At 44.0% G+C, this 19,058-nt stretch overlaps 1 protein-coding gene across 2 annotated transcripts; it reads left to right on the top strand.

Annotated features, from left to right (window-relative positions):
- The first annotated feature begins 1,630 nt into the window (after positions 1-1,630).
- luc7l3 (LUC7-like 3 pre-mRNA splicing factor) lies at positions 1,631-14,144 on the top strand. 2 transcript variants are annotated; one of them, XR_013844396.1, is made up of 12 exons: positions 1,631-1,834; positions 2,702-2,768; positions 2,854-2,893; positions 3,241-3,385; positions 5,207-5,281; positions 5,852-5,956; positions 6,380-6,541; positions 8,803-9,254; positions 10,079-10,251; positions 11,107-11,342; positions 13,472-13,561; positions 13,968-14,144. XR_013844396.1 is itself a non-coding variant. In XM_080009461.1 (11 exons), the coding sequence occupies exons 1-10, from the start codon at positions 1,736-1,738 to the stop codon at positions 11,307-11,309; spliced, it is 1,521 nt and encodes a 506-aa protein (XP_079865587.1). In that variant the 5' UTR covers positions 1,631-1,735; the 3' UTR covers positions 11,310-11,342; positions 13,472-14,144. The 2 variants fall into 2 exon arrangements, 1 of the variants encoding a protein (XP_079865587.1); XM_080009461.1 differs by having other exon boundaries at positions 13,472-14,144.
- Positions 14,145-19,058: the final 4,914 nt, after the last annotated feature.

The following is a 19,058-nucleotide window of genomic DNA, read 5'->3' on the forward strand; positions in this document are numbered from 1 at the left end:
TTGCAGGGAGTCAATTCACACGTTTCTAAAGTGCTTGCACTTTCTTTACATGCAAGCTTAACCAAGCTTTGTGTCTCATTTACAAACGCTTGCACACAGCACGTCGCAAATGAAAACCTGGTGTTCGCCACCTTAAATCTGGGGTAAAGCCTCGACTTCTGCAACTGTTCCAGTTAAAGAGAAGAGACCCCTGCACAATCACTGTAAAACATGTTTATTGGATGAAGCAACATTTGCGGGAGTCCCTTCTTTTTTGAATAGTTTTATTTTTACTTCTTCTATGCACCTGCCTCTCTGCATACAGTCGGTGTGTGAAGAATCTTGTGGGGTTTTTTACAGACTGCAAGAACTTGTTCGTTTTCTTCAACTTGTACTGTGCCCATACTCCATGCACTTGAATTTCAAGGCAATACCGGGGCCTTGAAAAAAATAATACATTATTTGCAGTGACTGTAGCTGACACTCACGAATGAGTGACTGACCAAGGACATCTGGACGGGTCACCTTGAAGTTTTGGGGGATGCAATTGTTGCCTTTCTAACCGTGAATGGTTTCCCTCGCGGCTCTCCTTAACCGCTCATGTCCGTAACGTGGGCCTGAGGGGAACATGTCTCTCTAAATAGGAGATGGATACGATGCTTATTTGTATCCACGGCTCTCCCTGATGACAAGAAAGATGGACATTCGAAGCCCTCAGTTTAACCCCAACATCACATCTGTGCTGCTTTTTCTTTTTTTTGTTGATCACTGGCAGCGGCTTCATGTTGCTCATAGAGCTTTGACAAATCTGTCACTTTGGCATTTTTTCTACTGTACATCCTTTAACGTAAAGATGACTCATTCACTTTTACGTAGTATGTTGACAGAAATGCACACATTCGACACTCAACGAAAGAAATGGAGGGGTTTGCAGTAAAAGGAGACAGAATTACAAATTATACTATTTAATATATATATAATATAAATATAAAACATAATATAACATACTATATAATATAATATAATTATATGAATATAGTTATTACAGTGTTATCACTGTGTTTTCATACAGTTAGCGTACGCAGAGGAAATTCTTTTGCAGTTGGTATTTCAAGATTCAACTTGTCACATACATATACCTACTTTCATACATATACCTACTTTCATACATATAGAGAGTAAAATGTCTTTGCAACGCCCCCGGAGATTATGCACAATAGTTAAATGTGGTTTTGAGCAGAAAATGAACTTTTAGTCGAATTGTGTGTAAAGAACTAACTAATAGTAATAGTATGTAAATAACTAAGTAGAGTAATAAAGTACTTGCGATTATTATTATTATTATTATTATTATTATTTATATTTCCACCCCTGCGTTTAAAGTAAGCTGTTTTGCAGTGGTTTGTGCCGACATGGTATGGACAGATTGTTTTTAGAGCGATTAAAAGAGGATCCGCATCACAGTTATTTACCAGCTGCTCTTTCCTACGTCACAATTATTTCAGCTCTTCCTTTTGGAGGACTTTACGACTTTTACTTTGACGACACCCACAACCTCCGGTTTGCCGCCGCGCTCCGCCGTGACGCCGCTTCCGGTTCGCGGTGCCGCGCCGAAGCCGCGGCGGCCATTTTGCCCAGAGACCCTTCCCCCTCGGCGCGCGGTGAGCGGTGCGGAGGATCAGCGTCTCCCCGGTGGAACTCGAACCGCCAGCCAGCCAGCCAGCCAGCCAGCCAGCCAGCCAGCCAGCCAGCCAGCATGCTCTCCGCCGCCCAGCTGCTGGACGAGCTGATGGGCCGGGACCGGAACCTGGCGCCCGACGAGAAGCGCTGCAACGTGCGGTGGGACCACGAGACCGTGAGTCCCAGCCCGGCGGGCGCTGGCGCTAGCATTAGCATTAGCATTAGCCTTAGCATTAGCCTTAGCATTAGCCTTAGCATTAGCCTTAGCCCTAGCTAAGCCGCACGGAGAGCGGCGCGGGGAAGCGACAGTTCGTCTGAAAACGTCACACGTTGAGTGATATGACTGTAATAATACACAGGAACATAGTCTCCATCGAAACGATTCCTAACCCGGTGCCTTAATCCGCTGAGTGTAGCCTCAACTCGCTTCTCCACTGTAGAAGGGCCGTTGGTGGCTGGTTCTGGCCATGCCGCTGGCCCTCGCTCTTTACGTTCAAGAGGTGTCCGTAAGGTTGTCTTTTTTTTGGGGGGGGGGGGGTGTGTGTCCCAAATATCACGTTTATCGCATTAATTTATCTGACACTTCTCAAGAAACCGCCATTTAATGTTTTTTGCGTTATGCATGTTTGCCTCGTTAAGACGTTTCCGTTGGCGGGGTCCGCCTCCCCCGTCAGTTACACAGATACCGGCACTGTGTAAACAGTGATGCGCAGCCGTGGTGACCTTGATAAATCAGCGTTGCCCGGCTGTAGGTATCACTATCCAACCGTACAGAATAAGTCAAAAGAACAACGAGCCTAAACCTGGGTGTTGGCGAAACATGCTTCCGTTTCGGATCTTATTCTGGCTCTTGTTAAGTTTATTAGTAGCTAGCCCGTAAGCTAAGAAAAGGGTTTAGACATCAGAGGAATTGAAACATACTCCCCTAAAATATGTTGATGTGTTTTAGATGGTAAGAGTCAGATTGCTGTGGCCTAGTCTTTCAAATGTCTTTTCCCAGTTGTCAATCGATAATAACATGACATTTGTCTTGTTCCGCTAGGTCTGCCGATACTATCTCTGTGGATTTTGCCCCGCCGAGCTTTTTACAAACACCCGCTCTGATTTGGGTAAGTGACGCCAGAAACACTGGTTAGCGCCGCCTGGGTATTCACTACTGGGTTATTAATGAAACAACATTCCCTTTTATTTAAGGTCCCTGTGAGAAAATCCACGATGAAAATCTGCGGAAAACGTAAGAGCTGAATATTACTCCAGAGCTGTCTTTCTGATTGAGAATAGGATATAGGGGCTGCAATGGGCGCGGATCCTCCGATTCACTATTTCAATGTCTAGTTGCTGAATATTACATTTCAATATCAGTACGTATTTAAAAATTGACAGATTGTTTATCGTGTTAACTATTAACAGTCTGGGTTGTATTGAAAATGTGAGGATCTCTGCAAGTTGAGTATCAACAGCTGTGCTCCTCTCGGCGTAGCCTCAGATGTAACATCACGTCGGGTCTAAGTTTGAGTGATTGGATGTCACCCGTCTCTTGTATGTTTGGGGATTAGATGATTTCCTTCCTCTGATCTCCAGGTATGAGAAGAGCTCTCGCTTCATGAAGGAGGGCTACGAGCGCGACTTCCTGCGCTACCTGCAGTCTCTGCTGGCCGAGGTGGAGCGCAGGATCCGGCGGGGCCACGCCCGCCTGGCACTCTCTCAGGCGCAGCAGAACGCAGGGGTACGAGCCACCGAGGTCTTGGGGTTTTGCGGCGTCTCTTATTGTTTTTTTTTTTGTTCCCAGCTTTTGAAAATTATATAAGTTATTCAGGGGTGCACAGAGCAATGTTTTTTGTCATTTCAGGGCCTAACTCTAACTTTTAGAGGTCGTTGCTATGGTGCCAACCATGCATCAGCTGTTGGTTGCCAAGAAATGTATTTATTTTATAACCATGCGATAATCATCCTATATAATTAAAATCCTTGTTTCAGTATTGTCACTTGTTTCAACGTTTACGATGGCCAAAGTCTAGTTCCCCGAGGCAACTGGGAAACCATTATTCCCGGGCTCGGGCTATTTATTTTCAGAGTACAAAAGTGACAAGAAAGTACTAATGCTGCCCCAGAAAGTCAAAGAGTCGACTCATCAGTCAGACCCGTCCTCGACTGAGAATCTAGTGTTTTTTGTTTTGTTTTTTGTCAGTCAGTGTGCATTACAATAAGAGGATACAACAGATATGAGCTCACAAAAACAAACGGTTAACATTTTAATGAGGAACTATAAATTAGGGGAATCATAAATATATTTTTCTTTGAATTGTCGGTGTCCAGACGAGAACACGGGTCTCTGTGCGCCCTGAAAACAACAAAAAACGGGGGAGGAGGAACAGGGCATGGCTCATAGGGATGGGTATCGTTAAGTAGGACGGCGACCGTATGAATGTTTTACTTACCGCAGTGAAAAGTAACCTAAGATAGCGGTTTACTGACGGGGCGGTGGCAACTTTTATTTTTTAATATATATATATTTTTTGGTCAGTGTGCATTACGATAACATGATTAAACAGCCAGAACCTTACAAAAATGCACAGGGATAACATTTCAGTGAGGAATTTGAATTAAAGGGAATCATAAATATATTTTTCTGTGAGTCAATTGTCTGTGACCAGGCGGAACATGGCTCTCTGTGCGCCCTGATCGCGCATTGAAGGCCGAATTACATTCGGCTGCCAATTCCGAGTCGGGTTTAACCATAGAAATGATTAACGATAATCAGACACACATAAAGAAATCCCTCATATGTTTCATGGACTTTTTTTGTTACTATTTAAAATGGTAAAATCTTATCTCATATTGTAGATCTGTGGGGAGCGCATTGCTCAGCCCCTCCTTGCTCTCTCTCTCTCTCTCACTATTATATACATTATTTACATATGCATTTATTTGTATTTTATTTATAATATTCTATTCACTAACCACATTATGTTTTAGGAATCAGTTAGTTTCTAGGTAGGAATTAGGTCATCTATTACGTTCAGTTTAGTAACTATTGTGCATAATCTCCAGGTGCGTTGCAAAGACATTTCACTGTATATATGTATGAACGTATGTATATGTATGTGACAAATAAACCTCTTGAATCTTGAATTTTATTGGTTAACATGTGAAAAGCCTTAAGGGAACTAGCTTGGAGCTGGAGTTCCTTGTTTTGTTGTGGTTGTTAATGACAGTAATGTACTGACAACATACCTGATGTTTACATTTGTTCATTTTTTATTTCTATTTAAGAAAATGCACTTTTTAACTCAGTGATATTTTCTGTTAAAGCACTCCTTCACTTTGTCAAGCAAATTGTTATTTCTGTAAAATGTATCTGCCAAAGCATTTATCAGTAATACAGTTAATATGGGGAAAAATATAAATGTGTTGCGTTGAATGTCGATTTCATTGCTGCTCCTAAAGTTTGTGCTGGTGCTGCTAAAATTGAGTAGGGAGCACCAGTGCTACTTGTGGAAAAATGTAGTGTGGAGCCCTGTGATTTATTTTTTGTTTTACTTCACAGGGGCCTGGTCCATCAGGAAAGAGCGAAGAGAAGGTTCAAGTTCTGACTGAGAAGATCGAGGACCTAGTTCTACAGGTCTGTGTGGATCTGGTACATTTTTGGCATTAAGATCAGAAGGAATTAAATAAATGTACAGCCACTGAAAAATTGGTCCCCAAGTTCCGAAAAAATAGCTAATTTGTCCAAATAAGTCGAAATGACAAATATTTTGAGTGAATTTGACATTTTTGTTGCTCTCCTGCGCTGCCCATTGGCTGTTCATGCGTTTCTTTGAAGGCTGCGGACCCTAAATATCTGCTACTCCACTGTCACGCTACGCAAATCTACACTGAATGAGGTGAATTCTTTCTAGAGAATAGTGCATTGAACTGGCATACTGCTAATTAAAACAAATTGTCCGCACACAAATGAGACACTGATCAATCCTGAAAAAAATCCACCCTGCAATGACACACACATTGAAATAATTGTTGTTAAAGGGTTTGAAAACAAATTGGCCAAAAAAATAAAAAGTACCGCTGCCTGGTATTCTATATTGAGCTCAGTGGTTCCTTTGATTCTACCGGCCAGCCATTTTCAGAGTTGTACACAATACCCCACGCTGTCCTTCAGTCGCCATATGCCCTCTGTTTGTGTTTTGTGCAGATCGAGGAGTTGGGCTCTGAGGGCCGTGTGGAGGAGGCGCAGGGCATGATGAAGCTGGTGGAGCAGCTGAAGGACGAGCGGGAGATGCTCAGCTCCACCCCCTCGGTGAGTCGTTAACACAAACTGCTTGGTTTCTGGAAGAGTTGATGTTCTTAGAACATGATTGAAATGGATTGCAGAGTTTGTCTTTTGCCAGAGCTTCAAAAGAAAATCTAAACTTTCATCAAAGGTTCATTGGATTTTAACTGGTAGTTTTACAAACATTTAAACAATATGAAATGGACTGGAAACAACAATCCGTATTAGACTACATTAATAACATTTATATCATTACAATAATAAATTACATTTATGTGTGTAAAGTGCAATTCCATGCTAAAAATGCCGGAACTGCAAGAAATATAACGTATGAACTATTAAGACTGAAGTGAGGAAAAATTTAAAACTAATCTACAGCAAAAGTATTAAACATTTTGTAAATGAACACGTTTTGAAAATGGTGTATTTTTTTTTTTCATCTTTTTCTAGACCATTGAGAGCTTCGCGGCTCAGGAGAAGCAGATGGAGGTGTGCGAGGTGTGCGGAGCCTTCCTCATCGTGGGCGACGCCCAGTCCAGGGTGGACGACCACCTGATGGGCAAGCAGCACATGGGCTACGCCAAGATCAAATCCACTGTGGAAGAGCTGAAGGTAAAGAATCCAGCTGAGCCACCTCTCACCATGTCTGTGTATCAAATGTTTTTCAGTCAATTCTTTATATTTGTTTGAAATTTCAGGATTCACTTGTGCTCACAAGTTTACATACCCTGGGAGAATTTGATTTCTTGGCCATTCTTCAGAGAATATGAATGATAACACACAAACCTTTCTTCCACTCTTGGTTAATGGTTGGCTGAAGCAATTTATTTCCAAACAACTGTGTTTACTCTTTTTAAATCAAAATGACGAAAGAAAGTACCCAAATTACCCTGATCAAAAGTTGACATACCCCAGTTGTTAATACTGTGTATTGCCCCCTTTAACATCAATGACAGCTTGAAGTCTTTTGTGGTAGTTGTGGATGAGGTTCTTTATTTTCTCAGATGACAAAGCTGCCCATTCTTCTTGGCAAAAAGCCTCCAGTTCCTGTAAGTTCTTGGGCTGTCTTGCATGAACTGCACGTTTGAGATCTCCCCAGAGTGGCTCAATGATATTGAGGTCAGGAGATTGAGATGGCCACTCCAGAACCTTCACTTTGTTCTGCTGTAGCCAATGACAGGTCGACTTGGCCTTGTGTTTTGGATCATTGTCATGAGATGTTGGAATGTCCAAAAACGTCCCATGTGCAGCTTCCGGGCTGATGAGTGCAAATTTTCCTCCAGTATTTTCTGATAACATGCTACATTCATCTTGCCATCAATTGTGGCCAAGTTTCCTGTGCCTTTGTAGCTCACACATCCCCAAAACATCAGTGATCCACCTCCGTGTTTCACAGTAGGAATGGTGCTCCTTTCATCATAGGCCTTGTTGACTCATCTCCAAGTGTAACGTTTATGGTTATGGCCAAAAGTTCAATTTTGGTCTCATCACTCCAAATTACTTTGTTCCAGAAGTTTTGAGGCTTGAGGCTGTTTGGCCTAATGTAAGCGGGATACTTTGTGACATTTGCGCAGAAATGTCTTTCTTCTGGCGACTCGACCATGCAGCCCATTTTTCTTCAAGTGCCTCCTTATTGTCCATCTTGAAACTCAATTCAAAACTCAATTTTTAGAGAGTCCTGTATTTCAGCTGAAGTTATTTGTAGATTTTTCTTTGCATCTCGAACAATTTTCCCGGCAGTTGTGGCTGAAATCTTTGCTGGTCTACCTGACCGTGGTTTGGTTTCAACACAGAATCCCTCATTTTCCACTTCTTAATCAGCGTTTGAACACTGCTGATTGGCATTCTCAATTCCTTGGATATCTTTTTATAACCCCTTTCCTGTTTCATGCAGTTCAATTACCTTTTCTCGCAGATCCTTTGACAATTCTTTTGCTTTCCCCATAACTCAGAATCCAGAAACATCTGTGCAGCACTGGATGAACGATGCAATGGTCTGTCAGAAGCCCAGAAACTCACTAACCTTTTATACAAGCACAGTAATTACAAACAAACAGGTCACAGGTAGGGATGGGAACCTTGATTAGCCATTCAAACCTGTTTGTGTCAACTTTTGTGCATGTTATCAGGTCAAAGTCACTGGGGTATGTCAACTTTTGATCAGGGTCATTTGGGTACTTTCTTTTGTCATTTTGATTTAAAAAGAGTAAACACAGTTGTTTGCCAATAAATCGCTTCAGCCAACCATTACCATGAGTGGAAGAAAGGTTTTTGTGTTATCATTCATATTCTCTGAAGAAGGGCCAAGAAATCATAAATTCTCCCAGGGTATGTAAACTTGTGAGCACAAGTGTAAATATTCTTGTCACTTGAATACAGTACAAATGAATTACTATGTAATAACATCTTTCGATTTTTGCATCGCGCCTGATCCGAATTATTTGACCCAATCGTGATTATTTAGCAAAATCATTAGATTCTCAAATCATTATAATCCAATCATGTTTCCATTTAAAGTTTGTGAATTTTGAGCCAGTGTTAGAATTGTCGCAATAGAATGCTTCCATCAGCTGAGTTCTAGTTTCATGTTCCAATATGCTTGGCTTTTGTTCACAAGGTAGATTCTTATAACTTTACGATAGTGGCATAAAATGACAACAAAGACAAAGAAATTGTTGATAACATTTATGGCAATTAATCACAAATGAAAAATAAATGATCATGACTGCCCCAAATATGTTGTTAGGCTATCCTGTTTTATTGCCACTAAAAGATTCTAAACCATATTAGTTATCGCAAAGCCCTAGTCGGCCATCATTGTTTTGTTTCTTTTTTGGTGTTTTGAGGTTGGTTTTGGTTCAATCCCTCCGCAGGAGAAACTGCGCCGTCGCTCGGAGGACCCCGTCGGAGAAAACCCAGCCGTCCGGAAAGACCGTGAAGACCGAGAACGTGAGAGGGAGGAGCGTGAGAAGAAGCGGAAAGAGGAGGAGGAGGAGAAGGAGAAGGAAAAGGAGGAGCGTGAGAAGGAGAGGGAACGTGAGCGCGAGAAGGAGAGGGAACGAGACCGGGAGAGGGAGCGAGACCGGGACCGGGACAGAGAGCGTGAGCGCGACAGGGACCGCGACAGGGACCGCGACCGTGACAGGGACAGGGACCGCGACCGCGACAGGGACCGCGACAGGGACCGTGACAGGGACCGCGACCGGAGGGCCAGGAGGAGCCACTCGCACAGCCGCCACTCCAGCCGAGCCTCGGACCGGAAGAGGAGCCGGTCCCGGGAGCGCCGGAGATCCCGGAGCCGAGACCGGGAACGCAAGAGAAGCAGGTATGGCATATGGGATGACATTAAAATGGTATTCTGTAATGTTATATTGTTTAAAAAATAAAATATTTATACATTTTTTTTTTTACTTGGTCTCGCTGGCACTTTACATGAAACATCCATTCAATCTATTTGCCTCATGCTTGTGTTCCGGATATTTCAAAGAAGCCACGCAGCACTTTTCAATAATGTTCCCTCCCCGAATAGCCAACTCGGCATCCTTTCTAATCCCCTTTTTGAGTTGTCACCAGCGCCTAGAGCGACTTGTGTTTCTTAGCTACGCATGTCATTGTTAACACGACTTGAACATTTTTTCTCTCCAAACGAAGACCTAAATAGTTGTGCCCCCTTTGGGTTTGATCTCAGAACAAACAAAAATAAAACCGCCCAAAACGTCCTCCATTTTAGTTTTAACCGGATTATGGAGGAGCTGGTGTTTTCTTGTTTTCTACACAGATTTCCTGTGTAGAAGCGTCAAATGGCTACTGCATTAAAAGTCAGGTTGTCACAATCACAGCATGGTAGTTGGCCATTGTCGTACAAATAATTGCAATTAACAGATTATTATTAATTAACAATTATTAACAATAATTATAATAATAATAATAATACAAGACTACTTTAGTGCAGAATAGCTATCTTTGCCATTGAACATTGCAACATAAAAATGGGTAAACGCAACTTATTTGTAATTAATTTATTGGGATACATCTTACACCGGCAAAAAATTCCCCCTCAATTTGAATTAAACTAAATGATGACCTCTCTATTTAAAATGTGCTAAAGTTCTCTAGGTCAAAGTAACGTTTTAGTCAATGTTTTTCCAGGAGCCGGGACAAGGAGAGGAGGCGCAGTCGGGAGCGTTCTGACCGGAAGCGTCGCTCTCGCAGCAGGGAGAGGAGGAGATCTCGCAGCTCGGAGCGGAGATCCCACCGCCATCGCAGCCGCAGCCGGGACAGAGAGGGGGAACGGGACAGAGAGCGGTCGTCTAGAGACAAAGGTCAGGCCGAGGGCATCAAACTGTTTGGATCAACCACTTGTCATGTCGTAATATTTTTCGTACGATATTTACGCACAAATTACGCTTTGGTTAAAAAAGTCGATTTCGATTTTAATCAATTTTTTATTTTATTTTTTGTTTATACTTGGGATTGAGTATGCATTTATGTTCAAGTTCCTTATCTTCTGTATTGTTCACTTAACAGGAGCAATAAATCATTCTATAGTATGACCAACATAGAACTGGATACAGTCAACATATAAACTGCTCTTTCCTGTCGGCCACGCCCAAGTGTTAAATTGAGATGAGTTCATATGAAAAACATATCTTTGACTATTGAATTATATAAAGAAAAAGCCTTCTAATTGTTCTAATCTGACATTAACATTTGAAAAATATTTAGCGTTTCAGCAGAAATTTATAATTTTTTTATAAAAATGTTGCGCCCATACGTCCACATACACAGCCGTTGCGTATTAAATTACGATGTCTGTTTGAATTTGATTAATCGTTCGGCCCTACAAGAAATCTAACAAACAATGATGAGTAATGTGGATATTATGGCCATTGATTAGATCTTGAACAGTCTATGAAGTTCAGAAAACTATCACCACGCTCTATTGCTCTTTAAAAACATCTAACTATATTCCGAAAACCAAAATCCCAGTCGATGTCTCGTCACAATTTCAATATTGTGATTAGTCTAAACAGAGCAACCGTTGTTGTCGGGCCTTGAAACTACCTGAAACGTATTTTTATGACAAGGATTGACGTGTCAGAACACAGAACAACAAACACATCCTAGAGCACAGAACCTTTTCGAGAGCAGACTTTGACTCGTGTTGTGCTCCTCAGACCGTAAGGAGAGCGAGGACAAGCGGAGCAGCGGCGCCTCTAACAAAGAAAAGCCCTCCAACAGCAGGGAGAGCAGCTCGGCCAAGGCCTCGGACCCAGATCCTGTGGAGACGGAGGCCCCGGGCCCCGCCTCCCCCACCGCCCCACTGCTAAACGGCCAGCAAGAGCTCCTCCATTCTGAAGGTGACACTCAGTCCAATTAAAACTGATCTGATAGGACCTCAGATCAGGCTCAGGTAAGTGCGCCCTCCTGCCTGTCTCCCCTGGCTCTCAATCCCAAACCCACCCCTCCTTCTTCCCGTCTTCCTTTCCTCCCTCCCTTCCTCCCTCCCTCCCTCCCCCATCTTACCATCCCTCCCTCCCTCCCTCCGCTCCCCCACTGTTTATTTAATGAAACCTCTACTCATTTCAATGCCTGTTTTTTTTTTGTTTTTTTTTTTTCGTTTTATATACTGTATGCATATATCTTTATCCTGTTTTTGAAATAGTGCATCATAAATATGCACTGAAGATGATGATGATGAAGGACTAGGCCTGATGGTTGTGAAGAAGGTAGAAAAGACCAGTGTAGCCCTGAGCAAACAAACCCTGAGGTACCCCTCGTCCTGTCTCAGTTTTTCTCCAACAAACGGCTGTGTTTTGGTCTTTGTGGACAAAGTGGCAGAAAAAGAAGCCAAATCTGCATCCAGTCTTTTTTTTTTTTTTTTTTTTTTTCCCCTCCTCTCTGCTGCCTGTTTACCTGTATTTTTTATAAATATTTTTCATAGCTTGGGACGAGGTATAATTAGCTGCATTTGCGGACGCAGTTTGTTTCCCCATCAAGGCTCTACTTAAAATACGGTTTATAAGGAATTTCCATACTTGTTATGAACACAGCCATTTTTTAATATATTTTGAAGGTAAACTCGCTGTCTTTATATATATATATATATATATATATAAATAAATAATATTATATTACTTTAATCATCTCGTGGATTTGTTGTCCAGCTCACTGTGCCTAATAATGAAATGCAGTGTGTGTTTTTGGGGGGTGTTGTAGCGATGGGGGGGTCCTAACATAACTAACTGGAGGCTAGGGTTATGGAATGAATTGCAGCTGACTTCCATACCTCACACAGCGTTGGTGTTGTGAGCGAGACCCACATGAGAAAAAGGCAAATTAAAAATCATGGATACTCTGACTCTCAAACTGTGCAGGTACTCACCCCAGGTACTCCTTTCTCTACCCACATTCATTTCTGAATGCTGTTGCCTGTCAAAAAGTCATTCTCCAGATCATGAACTTGAACGCTTGACTGTATTATTGTTTCTTTTTTTTTTTTCCTCAACATTGTTATTGTTGAAATAGTCATTAAAAAAGCTTTTTCTGGTCGGCGCACTTCCACTTCAAGACACTGACGATAACTGAAAATGTGGAGTTGCTTGGTCAGCCTGTTGGATATTCCCTTGCGAGCAGCTCAACTTGCCGCTTAATTTTTACTGTTTCCCACGAGTGGCAAAACCAGTTGAGAAAGCAAGACAAATAGCCCCTGCAGGTTTGGGAACTTTTGGAGGGCTTTTCCATCGCAGGAACCATTTCAGGAACCAGGGACTTCGTCCCGTTTCTTAGGAACTTTGGCCTTTTTCCACAGGAGGAACTTGGGGCTGGGGGTTCTTGGTTCCCAGACCTTTGGAATTCAGAGCCTCTTCCACCTGAGCCGCTTGGTTCTCTCTACCTAGGAACTAGGTTCCCAAATTGGTTCCACTTATACAGATTCGGGTCCCAAAAAAGTGAGGTGGTGCTGTTCGGTGAACAGGAACCATTTGGGTGGCTTGTAGAACTAAATGCTGATTGGTCAAACACAAGCTCTGTTAGAGTTGTCAAGGACGCCAACTGCCATGTCAAAACAGCTGGTTTAATAACCTGCTCTCGCACTGACGTCCCCTTGCTCGTCGCTGCTTTTGTGACGTAGGAGAGAATGAAACACAGCGGCCTATGAACCCACGACAAAGTACCAAGATAACAAACCCTCTAGGTGCCCCGCCCGATCCCCAAGGTGCCTCTGTGTGGTTCCTCATTTGGCTCCTGTACCTCGGTGGAAACAGCTCCAGTGTCTCTGAAACTGTGACGAGCACGGTGGGATATCTAACGGGCTGTCCCAAAAATAAGAGCGACTGTCCCTTCACATTGACTGGAAGTGCAGGGGAAGGGATATTCCAACTTTTAAAAAGAACATTAACTTATCTTGACTTGTTAGTGTCTCTGTTCATACTCTACACTCTGATTAAATTATGTTAAAATGTAGGTTTGAATGTGTCTTGGCAGCGTTTTGTTTAAATCCTTTGCTAATATGGCGCCTTGTGGATCTTTTTCATTGAACAGGGGAAGCTGGGAGCCCACAAAGCAGGAAGATTTGGACGAGCGCAACCCATCCACACCCAGATCCCTGATACTTCGCTTCTTAAAAATAAGGTGAACCACAAATGTAGTGGCTTATTTAAAAACAAAAAAATGAGGAGGGGGGAAAAAAAAACATAAACAAAAAAAAAACAACAGAAACCCAAATGTTTGTTAAAAGGTGGGAAACAGACCTTGGCTTCCCCTGTTTCTGTCCACGTTTTGGTTTTTCTGTAGATTTTGGGTTGAAAGGGGGACGACGACTGAGTTGTCCACAATGTGTTTCTTTAGTCCTTTTAGCCATCGACCAAAATACCAAACTTTTTTCTGATAGTCTTCACAGATTTGTTTCTTGCCATTTATTGAAAATTATTATTTTTTTAAGCAGTATTTGTGGCTTATTTCTGGTTTTGTCACGTTCCACTTATCGCCCTCCTTTTATTTTCCCTTTTTCTGTTCTGAACCGTATGTACGATGTTAGTGCGATGTTCTTCTGTTCCTCCTCCACTTAGAGCTCACATCAGTTGCTCTCGTTCCCGTACTGTAAAAAAAAAAAAAAGTTTTGATCAAAGCGTTTTGAGGACTGAGAAGTTTTGTTTTAATTTGCTCTGATTTTAACGCTGTTTGTCTTGATGAATAAAAAAACGCTAAAACTAAACCTTTTGTGCGTCTGTTTGTGAACGGCTGAGTTACAAATAGAGATGTCCGGCTGCGCTGAAGGACGAGGAAGGTCATCTCTGTTTGTCACCTTGGTGTTCATTTGGTTAAGAAAATATCAAATTATTTACGTTATGAATAGAAAACATATGACTCCTACTAACGTTTTGCTTACTGAAGTTTTTGTAAGGAGTGCTCCAGACAGAAGGATCCATCTTGGAGCGACGCTGCTCATTTACATGAGCTCTTACAGTTTGATGAAGTTTCCAGATATTAACAGTGGATTTGAATTGGGGTCGGACGTTCTGCACGTTGACTCCCGTTGTATCCTGCTGTATATATGTTTTCAGCAAATGCACGAATGAGCCATCGTGAGCCCCCTTCCATGGCAGAGGCCCAACGTCTTCTTTCTTTTAGGGGGAACCGTATTCTGCCTTGTTGTTGATGTAGCGACCCTGTTTCCAACCAACAGACCAACTCCTCCATCTTCTGGATTTCATGACACACTGTCATAATTCAACAGTCATGTCCACATTGCTGTAATAGTGCACAACAACCTTAACGGCGAGACCATTTCACAAACACTGCCGTGAGCTTGCTCCTCGGAGCTCCGGCCCCCAGGACCCACCCAAAATGACGACCGGAGGACTGGTGTGGAGCCTGTTTCCAAACCTAAATACCTCCGTTCCTTTCTATCACCTGCTGGGTCACTGCTCCAACTGGGATTTCCCAGCACGTTACGGGAAGACATTGTGAGCAGGAAGCTCCCTCCCACCTCTATTTCATGAGATGTTGGGGTAGTTTGAGGTCATCATTTCACTCTGGGAAAATACCAAGGGTTAGGGTTAGTTAGGGTTAGGCTAACCCTGTGCCAAGCTTTTAAGGCATGGTAGGGAACTCACAAGAGTAAATGAATGTTTCATCAATATGAGGGGAAAAACTGATCTGAGAAGCCTGTCTGATTCTAGGCTTTGACTCCTTAAAATCAGCCATTATTGTGTGATCATTTTGAGCTCGAAGCTAACTCTGTGCGAACTATAGGTCATTAAGTTAATAAAGTTATGGTATAGTCGTGTATGATAACCAGTTAAGACACAACAAACTGATCTGCCATCGGTTCCTTGAAAATATGTTGGTTACAGTTTGCACTTTGGAATGTGCTCCTTATCGTATAGTCATGCTGTGTCACTATATTTTGCAGAATAACTTTTTGGGGTTTCTTCCGGGAGCAGTTCTCACGATGGTCCCTCAATCTTTCCTTGCCAGCGGCCGCGAGAAAATCAGAAACAGAATTTCCGTCTTTATTTCTGGATTAGTGTAATAATCAGCGTTAAAGCAGCAGGTCGTGGTGGGAGTAGGTCGGGGGTGCAGCAGGGAACACCAGCGCTTGAGCATTCGACGACGTCGAGAGAAGTCCAGACACCGTTTGCCAAAGGGCATCACAAAGTCCTCGCCGTCCATTTCCCAGGATGCCAACACCAGTGCGCCGCTCCCGTGTGTTCCGGGTTTTCTAACCAACCTCCTCATCGCCGGCTCTGGCGTTCAGGAGCCCGGCGGTCAGGTCCACAACAGTCCCACCTCATTGTTTGTTTAGACGGAGGACAAACTCAGCTGCGACCGCGCCTCTGGTGATGCCTCAGCTCTGTTTGGCACTTTGCCCCCGGTTGGCTTGTTTTGGTAGCAATATGGCGGAAACTTCCCCAGATAGAGCAAAGCAGCAGGTGGGCTGTTAATATCAGGGAATCAGGATGATCTGCGGTGCACTGACCGTCGGAGGGGGAGGTTTGGCTCCAGGTCCTGGAAAGGGGTCCGTTTGGCAACATGGATGGGCAGTATGGTTGGTATGAAGGGCGCAGGGTGTTGTGATGGTGTCAGTAGGAATTAAACACGGTAGTTTGCGGTTAAAATGACATTCATCCTAAAGTAAAAATAATTTGGGAATTGTTGAGACATTTTGCAGTGGTAATGTTTTCTGGGGAACAGGAGTAGTTATTTAGTTATTTATCTAGGCCCTGATCAAGCCCTTTCAGACTAGTAGTGATTGATAGATTTTTTTTTTTAATTCAGGCTTTTAATAAATAATACATAAACACAGGAAATACCAATGAAAAATATAAGACAAGTGCTTCACAAATAATGAATAAATATGCGTGTCTGAAAATGAGCAGGAGGAACTAACACTTGTTTGTGGGTTAAAGGCTCATTACTGGCTCGTTGAATTTTATCCTCAGATTAATCTTAAAATGCATTAACATGGTGCCTGTGTCATCAAAATTAAAAAGATATATTTGGATGCTGGAGTTCTCAGCCGTGAAGTTTCAATGTGACACTCCCGTCTGAGCCAAGTCAAAAAGCTGTTTTTTTGGTTCCATTCCCCGACCAGCAGGAGGCAGCCTGCGCCCATTTTTCCACCAAGTTCTCCCGGTGAGGTGCAGTGGGTCTGTCTCACCGCTGAGGTGTGAGACGCTTCGGAACCGGAGGAGGAGGAACATTCAAAGTGTGAGTCTTTCCGTGTTTCTCCTCCATCCCTGCACTGATCGGCTGATGTAGCTCATCCCGTCAGTGGTTCCAAACCACTTTTCTCGGTTTGGGTCGTTTCATTTCTCTGGGGTCCGATCCCAGCGGAGCTTTGACCTCGAATCTGGTTCCTTCTCTGCTCCAGCCGTCGAGAGAGCAGTGAAACCAGGATCCAAACCGTCGTTACCGCACGTTCTCTCTCTTATCATTTTTATCATCGGGGATGGTAGCTCAGGAGGTAGAGCTGGTGTTCTAGTCATCTAAAGGTTGCTGGTTGGATCCCAGGCTCCTCCTGCTAGCATGCTGTAGTGTCCTTGAGCAAGACACTTAACCCCTAATTGCTCCTGATGGCTGCGTCCGTCGGTGTTTGAACAATTGTAAGTCGCTTTGGATAAAAGCGTCTGATAAATGACTAAAATGTAAATGTAAAAATGTAAATGTAATTTTGACGAGGATCCTCTGGTAGGGCCCCCCCCCCGGGGAGCCCCCGAATCCCACACTGAGAGCCACCGCACTATCCGGGCCGCGGGGTCGACGCGAATGAGCCCATCCTCACGTTTGTCTCTCAATCCCGGAGTGGAGTTTGACTTGGTGGACCCGGCTTCTCCACCTCTCAACCCAGGAGCTGAGTGGCTGGACGCCAGGTTGGAGCGGTGGATGCTCCAGCGGCCTCCGCCTGGAAGCCATTTTTATTTTGTTTATTTCTTACTCCCCAAGCGCCTGTGCACCAGACAGCGTTGCACACAACATGCCCAAACAATATTTCCCCAGAGAGCGAGCGAGAGAGCGGTGGGGTGGGAGGGGGGGGGGGCGGAGAGCAAAACGAAAGCAGACAGAGCGGTTCTGGAAAAGGGTGAAAGGACGGAGTGAATGAGAGAAAGTGATGGAGCAGAAAAACAGATAGAGCCGGTCCGGGTTTTAGAGGATAATGGAGATAAATGGTCCTCCCTGTCCCCCCACCACACACACACACACACACATACATATATATATATACACACACACACACACACACACACACACACACACACACACACACAGGTCTCCCAGCGAAGGTCGAGAGGGAACGTGGCTCCCAGATTATGCAGTTGGAGAAAGCCATTCATCAGCACCACACCGCCGTCACAGTGCTGTCTAACCACTGGAACACACACACACACACAGACAGACAGACAGAGCGTATGTTGCCTGTCAGGCACTGTTCTGCGTTTCACCCGAAGGCCTTTTCTATATCTACTGCGTTTATTCCAATTTGTGTGACTTGCCCACAGGTGACTGCGATCGTCGCGGGGAATGAACGTGCAACAATCATCTCTGGATTGGAACCCTCTGGAAAGATGGTTAGAGTGGTAATCCTTACGATTATTTTGTAAAAAAACATAAATGAAACACCCAGTCATTCAATGTATTTGCGTTCTGCATGTCGCTCCTCTGTGCGCTGTTTCCGTTGGTTGGTGGCGGGGTCCGCCACACGCACAAGAAGTGAAAGGCAGCTGCTGTGAGTTAGCCGAGGCAGCGTGGCTGGTTGGCGAGCAGGTCAGTGGATGTGCGTGAACATTCATAAAAAGAACTAAATATCCACCACCTCAAGTGAAAATAACACAAATCAACGGATCAGAAGCAGCAAAAACGTTGAAACAGTCGCCTCCGTTTTGTTTGTGTTTCACTTTAACAAAAATAATTCTTTACTGCTGAAACACAAATCGACAAGAGGAATCTGAACTCGTGTTAAATGTTATCTCCTTTAAAGTTCAAACTAATAAACCTCTGCGGCGGTTTCTCACACATGGCTTGGTGCCCCCAATATGGCCGCTAAGTGCAGTTGGCTCAGGCGTCTGACGGATTGGCTTCACTAGGCCAGAGCTGGTCGTAGTTAGTGGCGGGTGGAGAGGCGGAGCCGCTTGACAGTCCATCAGGGGAGAGTTATGCTCCTCATATGGACGGGTGGTGGCTACACTGAGGCCCCTGGCCACCAGGGCCTGCCATGACGACTGACATTCACTCATTTGTTAAGCTTGTCAAATGATATGGTTCCACCCAATAAGTAGATTAATAAGGCGGTTGTAGTTCATATACCATGGTTTGCATTGTGGCTCTCTGGGTTAATTCATAATATCAGATGCATGTGAATAGTTTATCCAACATTTCTCTCCATTTTACCCCCACGCCCAGCGCCGAGGAGCATGATTCAGTCCCAGGGAGCACGAGGAGACCCCGCACCCCAGGGGCGCACACATACAACCAACCCCGGCACAAGACGCAGCCGCCGGCACAGAAGCCGGCCCACGAGTGCAAGGCACGGATCGCGGGCCCGGATCCCGGCCCTACGGCGACAGACCGACACCCCGCCCGAGCTGCCCGCCCCACGGGCGAGCCGGCAGGACCCCCATGCCCACCC

This window comes from Zeus faber (assembly GCF_960531495.2).
Source record: "Zeus faber genome assembly, chromosome: 11".
NCBI classification, from domain to species: Eukaryota; Metazoa; Chordata; class Actinopteri; order Zeiformes; family Zeidae; genus Zeus; species Zeus faber.

What these genes read in the sequence shown, in the direction of transcription:
- luc7l3 (XM_080009461.1), top strand. Translation starts at nt 1,736, where the DNA reads ATGCTCTCCGCCGCCCAGCTGCTGGACGAGCTGATGGGCCGGGACCGG. An exon ending in GATGAAAATCTGCGGAAAAC is followed by an intron (nt 2,894 to 3,240) that starts GTAAGAGCTGAA and finishes TCTGATCTCCAG; the next exon opens with GTATGAGAAGAGCTCTCGCT. An exon ending in GCGGTCGTCTAGAGACAAAG is followed by an intron (nt 10,252 to 11,106) that starts GTCAGGCCGAGG and finishes TGTGCTCCTCAG; the next exon opens with ACCGTAAGGAGAGCGAGGAC.